General features: G+C 41.0%; 1 protein-coding gene across 1 annotated transcript in view; it reads right to left on the bottom strand.

The window, feature by feature from the left end:
* The window catches only part of LOC307262874 (myosin-14-like), a 51,438-nt gene that overhangs the window by 30,866 nt on the left and 13,072 nt on the right, over positions 1 to 7,500 (bottom strand). The window contains exons 8-14 of the mRNA XM_080043880.1: positions 7,198 to 7,261; positions 6,582 to 6,680; positions 5,646 to 5,789; positions 4,607 to 4,702; positions 3,642 to 3,760; positions 2,145 to 2,297; positions 1,113 to 1,286 (exon numbers count right to left, since the gene is read on the bottom strand). Coding sequence (XP_079900006.1) covers positions 1,113 to 1,286; positions 2,145 to 2,297; positions 3,642 to 3,760; positions 4,607 to 4,702; positions 5,646 to 5,789; positions 6,582 to 6,680; positions 7,198 to 7,261 — 849 coding nt within the window. The remainder of the gene's footprint in view (positions 1 to 1,112; positions 1,287 to 2,144; positions 2,298 to 3,641; positions 3,761 to 4,606; positions 4,703 to 5,645; positions 5,790 to 6,581; positions 6,681 to 7,197; positions 7,262 to 7,500) is intronic.

The raw sequence follows: 7,500 nt of genomic DNA, 5'->3' as shown, positions 1-7,500 counted from the left end.
CTTTACAGGGGCAAGATTATAATACATAATACACATTAGAAAAGTGAATGAATAGAAATACACACACATATAGAGGCTGTGTTACAATCCCCTTACTTTCTACTATTTAGTACAGTAGAAAAAAGATTTAGGATGTCCTGATTCTTGTGGTCAGATTTAAAAATACCCAGATGCCTACTAGATCCGGCTGAAATTTTTAGTGTTGAAAACCGCATGCTATTTGGGCGTTTCTGACCCACTATTATATCCAGTGGTACTGGAAGTGACGTCACATCGACCATACTACTACTAGCTGTTGGTCTGGCAGTGCAAGACTACTAGGTGGTCGACAATAACAAAATTTTTTTTTATTGAATTGAATTTAACTGAATATAATGAAGTGTGTATCTGCCAGTCACCTTGTCCTCTATGAGTTCGATGCAGGGCTGCAGGTCCAGACCAAAGTCTATGAAGGCCCAGACGATGCCCTCCCTAACCCTAACCCTTATACTCCTCCTGCTCCTACTAACGTCCTCCCTCCTACATACTCAACATGTATATACTACATACTGTCTACTTAACCATAAAGCCCTACTAACGTCCTCCCTCCTACATACTCAACATACTACATACTCTCTACTTAACAATCGATTGTGTAGGATGTTAGTAGGGTTTTAGTATGAGTAGGACGTTAGTAGGGCTTTTAGTACGAGTAGGACGTTAGTAGGGTTTTATTATGATGTTAGTATGAGTAGGACGTTAGTAGGGTTTTAGTATGAGTAGGACGTTAGTAGGGCTTTTTGTATTACGTTAGTATGAGTAGGACGTTAGTAGGGTTTTAGTATGAGTAGGACGTTAGTAGGGTTTTAGTATGAGTAGGACGTTAGTAGGGCTTTTAATATGAGTAGGACGTTAGTAGGGCTTTCAGTATGAGTAGGACGTTAGTAGGGTTTTAGTATGAGTAGTTAGTAGGGTTTTAGTATGAGTAGGGCGTTAGTAGGGCTTTTAGTATGAGTAGGGCGTTAGTAGGGCTTTCAGTATGAGTAGGACGTTAGTAGGGCTTTCAGTATGAGTAGGACGTTAGTAGGGTTTTAGTATGAGTAGGGCGTTAGTAGGGCTTTTAGTATGAGTACCTTGTCCTCTATGAGTTCGATGCAGGGCTGCAGGTCCAGACCAAAGTCGATGAAGGCCCAGACGATGCCCTCTCTCTTGTACTCCTCCTGCTCCAGGATAAACATGGTGTGGTTGAACAACTGCTGCAGCCGCTCGTTGGTGTAGTTGATACACAGCTGCTCAAAGGAGTTATCCTACAGACACAGAGAGAGAGAGAGAGGTTATCTGTCTGTCTGTCTGTCTGTCTGTCTGTCTGTCTGTCTGTCTGTCTGTCTGTCTGTCTGTCTGTCTGTCTGTCTGTCTGTCTGTCTATCAGCTGCTCAAAGGAGTTATCCTACAGAGAGAGAGAGAGAGAGAGAGAGAGAGAGGGGTTATCTGTCTGTCTGTCTGTCTGTCTGTCTGTCTGTCTGTCTGTCTGTCTGTCTGTCTGTCTGTCTGTCTGTCTGTCAGTCTATCTATCTATCTATCTTTAAGTCTGGGACCCTTTACTGTTTTTTTTTTGACAAACTTGCAACTAGCAACATTTTGGATCTTTGATTTATACTAGTATAAAAGAAGACATGTTATGTAAGCTAAATAGACAATAATCTCTAGAAAGAAATTGGCCAGTGCTTGAAAAAACAATATTTTTGCTGGCAGTGTCTCGCCTTAGAAGTAAATTAAATATTTCAGTGAATATTCAAATCAAATCAAATCAGTTTTATTTGTTTAGCCCAATATCACAAATAGACATTTGCCTCGGTGGGCTTTACATTCCATACAGTACGACACCCTCTGCCCTTATCTATCTATCTATCTATCTATCTATCTATCTATCTATCTATCTATCTATCTATCTATCTATCTATCTATCTATCTATCTATCTATCTATCTATCTATCTATCTATCTATCTGCCCTTACACCCTTAGCTCGGCTGAGAAAAAACTCCCAGTAAAAGCCCTTAACGGGATTAAAAAATTGAGAAATCTCAGGGAGAGTCGACAGAGTAAGGGATCCCTCTCCCAGGACGGACATGCTGCAATAGATTTCATATGTAGAGAAAATATTTACCTCGAAGATCTCAAACCCGGCGATGTCGAGGATGCCGAGGAAAGAGGAGGATTGCTTCTTGCTCTTGTCCAGAGTCTTGTTGACTCGAATCAGAATCCACCGGAACAAACGCTCGTACATCGCCTTAGCCAGGGCCTCGATCGCAAAGTCAGCCTGGGAGAGAGGGAGGGAGGGAGGGAGGGGGGAGAGGGGGGGAGAGAGGGAGAGAGGGAGGGAGGGAGAGAGGGAGGGAGAGAGAGAGGGAGAGGGAGAGGGAGAGAGAGGGAGGGGGAGGGAGAGAAGGAGAGAGAGAGGGAGAGGGAGAGGGAGAGGGAGAGGGAGAGGGAGAGGGAGAGGGAGAGGGAGAGGGAGAGGGAGAGGGAGAGAGGGAGAGGGAGGGGGAGAGAGAGAGAGAGAGGGAGGGGGAGAGAGGGAGGGAGGGAGAAGGAGAGAGAGAGAGGGAGGGGGAGGGAGAGAGGGAGAGAGAGAGGAAGAGGGAGGGGGGAGAGGGAGAGGGAGAGGGAGAGGGAGGGAGGGAGGGAGAGGGAGAGAGAGAGGGAGGGAGAGAGAGAGAGAAGGAGGGGGAGAGAGAGAGGGAGACAGAAAGAGAGAGACAGAGAGATAATTTAATTTTTAATTTTTTCAATTATTACATTTTTATACATTTCTCATTTTGCAATAATCACTGTTTCCCCCCCTCCCCCCCCCCACCTCCATAATCTATTCAGTTCATCCTTGAATTAGAGCAGACGTTTGTGAAAAGTTTGAAGAAATTCCCTCAAAGTGTTCATGAGATATTGCGTTCACAAGAATGGCCCGGTCGTATTATTATTATTTAAAAAATTTTAAGATTTTTTGTGGCCATTTTTATGCTTTATTGATAGTGTAGAGACAGAGTTGAAATGGGGCAGAGAGGGGAGTGACATGCAGAGAACGACCGCGGGCTGGAATCAAACCAGGGTCCGCTGCTGGCCGAGGCCCATGGGGGGGGGGACGCCCTACCAACTGAGCTAAGGGCGCCCCCATATAGACTTTATTCTTGACATTTCAACTTTTTTTCTAGATTTTTTGACTTTTTGCTTGTAGTGAACAAATAATTAAATAATAATTTAAATAAACATTTAAATAAATCGTAATACATTGCCCTTAAAGTCTTCCATACTGATTTTCTCTCTACTTTTCCTGGACTGTATCCCATAGTGCAAATAATCCCTGCGTTCCAATCCCCAGACTTCCCTACTGTTTAGTACACCAGAAAAATATTTAGGATGTCCCAATACATGCATGTCAATTGTAGCATGCTGAAAATACATAAATTCCCCAACTAACTCCAATAGCATTTCGGAATATTCCTCTTTATTCTTGACATTTCTCGACATAATGAAAAAAAAAATCTTCCTTATCTGATTTATTTTTCTGTCCTATGGCCCTAAAACTCTTCTGTACTTTAGTATGTAGTGTAGTAAAAAGAAAGAGTATGTGATTTGGAACGCAGGGAATGTTATGTTTAGCCCTTACCTGCTGTTTGGTCTGGGCCTTCTGCACCACCTCTCGGCCCACTTTGATCCGCGGTGTGAGGATCGCTCTGGTGAAGTCTGTCACGTTGATTCCCTGCAGGTGACACACCTTCTGCGCCACTGAGGATTGTGGGTAAAAAATGAGACGGGGGAAAAATGTCAGATAGGTTTACAAGTTAATTTACTAACATTGACAGTTGTCGGTGTACAGCTCAACATTAAGAGACCACTCCAAATGCTCACTGTCTCTCGTTTTACTATTTATAGACATATGTTTGAGTAGAATGAACATTTTGGTTTCATAATATAAACTACTGACAACATTTCTACCAAATTCCAATACATTTTTTGTCATTAAGAGCAGTTTCAATAAGTAATGTAGAGAGGAAGATTGAAGAAAAAGAGTCTAGGCTGTGTATTAACACTATTTTTTCAGCTCAGACATAGTACGAACAGGTAGCGGATCATGAGGAGATATTCACTGATTTTGACAACAAGCGTTCTCCAGAATCACTGACTACACCTTTAAATGTCTAACTAAGGTTGCGTTCCGAATCGCATACTCTTTCTTTTTTCTATTCTACATACTACATCTAGTTAGGATGCAGTAGGCATACTATTGGGACATACTTTTCTCTCTTATTTCATCATAACATTGCGCCTTGATCTTGCCTCTTGCTTTTATATCCGTCGCATCCCCGTTTGTTTTCATATGGAGGCTTCGTCGATGTGACGTCACTTCACGTGCGCACTGGATTGTGGGTCAGAATCGCCCAAATAAGATGCACTTTTCAACACTAACAATCTTGGCCGCATGAAGTAGGACATCCGGGTACTTCTAACCATCCTAAATCTGGCCACAAGAATCGGGACATCCTAAATCTTTTTTCTACATACTATATAGTAGAAAGTATGCGATTCGGAATGCAACCTAAGCCAGTGTAGTATATTCATTGTAATGTTTACCTGTGTTGTCGGGCAGACAGGCCTGTTCACTGTTTCTCTCCTTCTCAATCGTAATGTTACCGAGCTGAAGCACAGTGGACACGACCTTCAACATCCCTGAAGTGAGAGAGATTAATAATAATTCATTTCATACAAATAATAGAGTTTATAAATCAGACAATTAACAAAATTTGAACAAATCCTTCTGTAACAACCTTCAGAATAGTGCTGAGAATCTTGTTTGAAAGTTAAGTTGATGTTGGTGCTTTAGAAGTTGAGATTTTTGGTGCAGAGTATTGAAAAGAGCTAATGTTGAGATAATGGCAGTTTAATTAAATGCTAGACGTTTATGCTGGTATGAAAGAAGACATGTTATGGAAGCAAAACAGACAACAATCTCAAATTGACCAGCGCTTGAAAAAAATCCAATTACTTGCCACAATAAATGTACTTTATTTAGTTTGCGTGTTGAAAAATGCTCTTAGTTTGATAGTCAAAGTTAGTTAGTACCGGGCTTAAGTCACTCCCTGATGGCTAAGTGGTAGCCCTGTCTGTTGTGTGACTGAGCTATTTATTTTTTAACCTTTTATTTATACAGGTAAATCCCATTGAGACCGAAGACTCTTTTACAAGGGAGACCTGTTTTCCTTTCCCACGTTACCATTCACACACACATTCATACACCGATAGCAGCAGGCTAACTATCGACATTCACACGAGGCAAGGTGGGTGAAGTGTCTTGCCCAAGGACACAACAACTATGACACAGGTGGCAGGGCGGGGGATCGAACCTCCAACCCTTTGATCATCGGCCGACCCGCTCTACCAACTGAGCCACAGTCGTTTTGGGTTTTGTATGACTGTTGTGCACATATGCTTTGTCTTACTGTTCTTATTTTTGATGTATTTTTTTTTTTTGTTTTGTTTTTATCATTTCCATTTGCCCAAGGATTGTTTGGGGTGTGGGTTGGGTTGGGGTTATAATTGTTTGTGTGTTTGTATCGAAAAGAAAATGTAATAAAAATCGTTTGTTGAAAAAAAAATAAAAGTTAGTTAGTACCTAGTCGCTCCTCTTCGTTGAATCCTAACACCTCCATGGCTTCCAGAACTTCTTCAAACATCTCGTTGTCCTCCTGGCCGGGGATCTCCACGTGGCCTTCTATCAGGAACCGGTAGCAACTGAAGTCCTCAAGAAGGAGCTCCTCTACAGAGAGAGAGAGAGAGAGAGAGAGAGAGAGAGACAGACACAGACAGGCAGGCAGGCAGGCAGACAGACAGACAGACAGACAGACAGACAGACAGATAGATAGATAGATAGATAGATAGATAGATAGATAGATAGATAGATAGATAGATAGATAGATAGATAGATAGATAGATAGATAGATAGATAGATAGATAGATAGATAGATAGATAGATAGATAGATAGATAGATAGATAGATAGATAGATAGATAGATAGATAGATAGATAGATAGATAGATAGATAGATAGATAGAGAGAGACAGACAGAGAGACAGACAGACAGACAGACAGACAGACAGATAGAGAGACAGAGAGACAGACAGACAGACAGACAGACAGACGCACAGACGGACAGACACACACACACACACACACACACACACACACACACGCAGTCAACATCTCAACGATACTTGACATTAGTTTAATAGGTATTTGATCCACAAACAAATTATTGGTTGAATTTAAATTTTTTATTATTATTATGGAGGGGATTCAGACCAGAGTAAAGGCATTAATAATAATTAATAAAACTATATAAAAATATCATTCTTTTGCACTGATGGTCTAGTTTTCTGTTACATGTAATTCATGATCATCAGAAGAAGAATTAAGACTGTTTCAGAAATATTTAAATGTTTCTATATGAATTTTAACCTGATTCCAGACAATGCAACTAACACAATATATATCATATATTCAGTCCATTATATTTTACAGTAAGTGAACTATTAGTGTTGTAGTGTCTCACCCCTCATCTTGTCATTAGCTCCTGCCACCATGTAGTAGAAGATATGGAAAGCTCTCTCAGTGGAGGCCTGGCGAATGCAGCGAGACTTCTCAAGCAGGTCTGATCGAGTCAACAAGGGTTAAGCAGATAACTAAGGTATGTTATGTAGCCTATGTACTGTATGTTCTTATTATGTCAAGCTGTATGGAACTTGGCATATTATTTTGAGATGCATTTCGTATGTTCATAATGTAAAGGTGGAGTCAGTTATTCTGGAGAATTATGGTTATCAAAATCTCTTTTTGTCAAAATCAATGAATATCTCCTCACAATCCGCTACCTGTCAGTAGGCCTACTATGTGTGACTTGGAAAAAAATTCCAGTGTTAATACACAGCATAGGCTCTGTAAACCTGTAGGTTGCTAGCAAACTTTTTTAACATACCCTTTGTTTACATACCAGTTTACAGAGTCTAGGCTGTGTATTAACACCAGCATTTTTTTCCAGCTCACACACAGTACAGACAGGTAGCGGATCGTGAGGAAATATTCACAGAATTTGACCAAAAGGGATTTTGACAACAAGCGTTCTCCAGAATCACTGACTCCACCTTTAACTAACTAATGAAATAGGATACAGGTGTCGATAACAGCGCCAACAATGTAGCCGGTCACGTCGAAGTTCAGCTTGATGAACTTTCCCTGTGAGCAAAAAGAGACAACAAATTAAATCATACATCACTTCAAAACCTGTTGATTGTTATTTAAAGGTGCTACGAGGAACTTTGATTTTGTGTTCATTCTAGCGCCCCCTTTGGACTGGTAGTGTTTTTACTACGCCCGCTGTTGTTCCTGGGTGAGCGTATACCCATGACAAAGGCATTAAGAAAAACTATATAAAAATAGCATTCTTTGCACTGATGGTCTCGGTTTGTGATTTA

Source organism: Ammodytes marinus (assembly GCF_949987685.1).
Source record: "Ammodytes marinus genome assembly, chromosome: 16".
Taxonomy (NCBI): Eukaryota; Metazoa; Chordata; class Actinopteri; order Uranoscopiformes; family Ammodytidae; genus Ammodytes; species Ammodytes marinus.
This window is presented reverse-complemented; position numbering and strand designations above follow the sequence as displayed.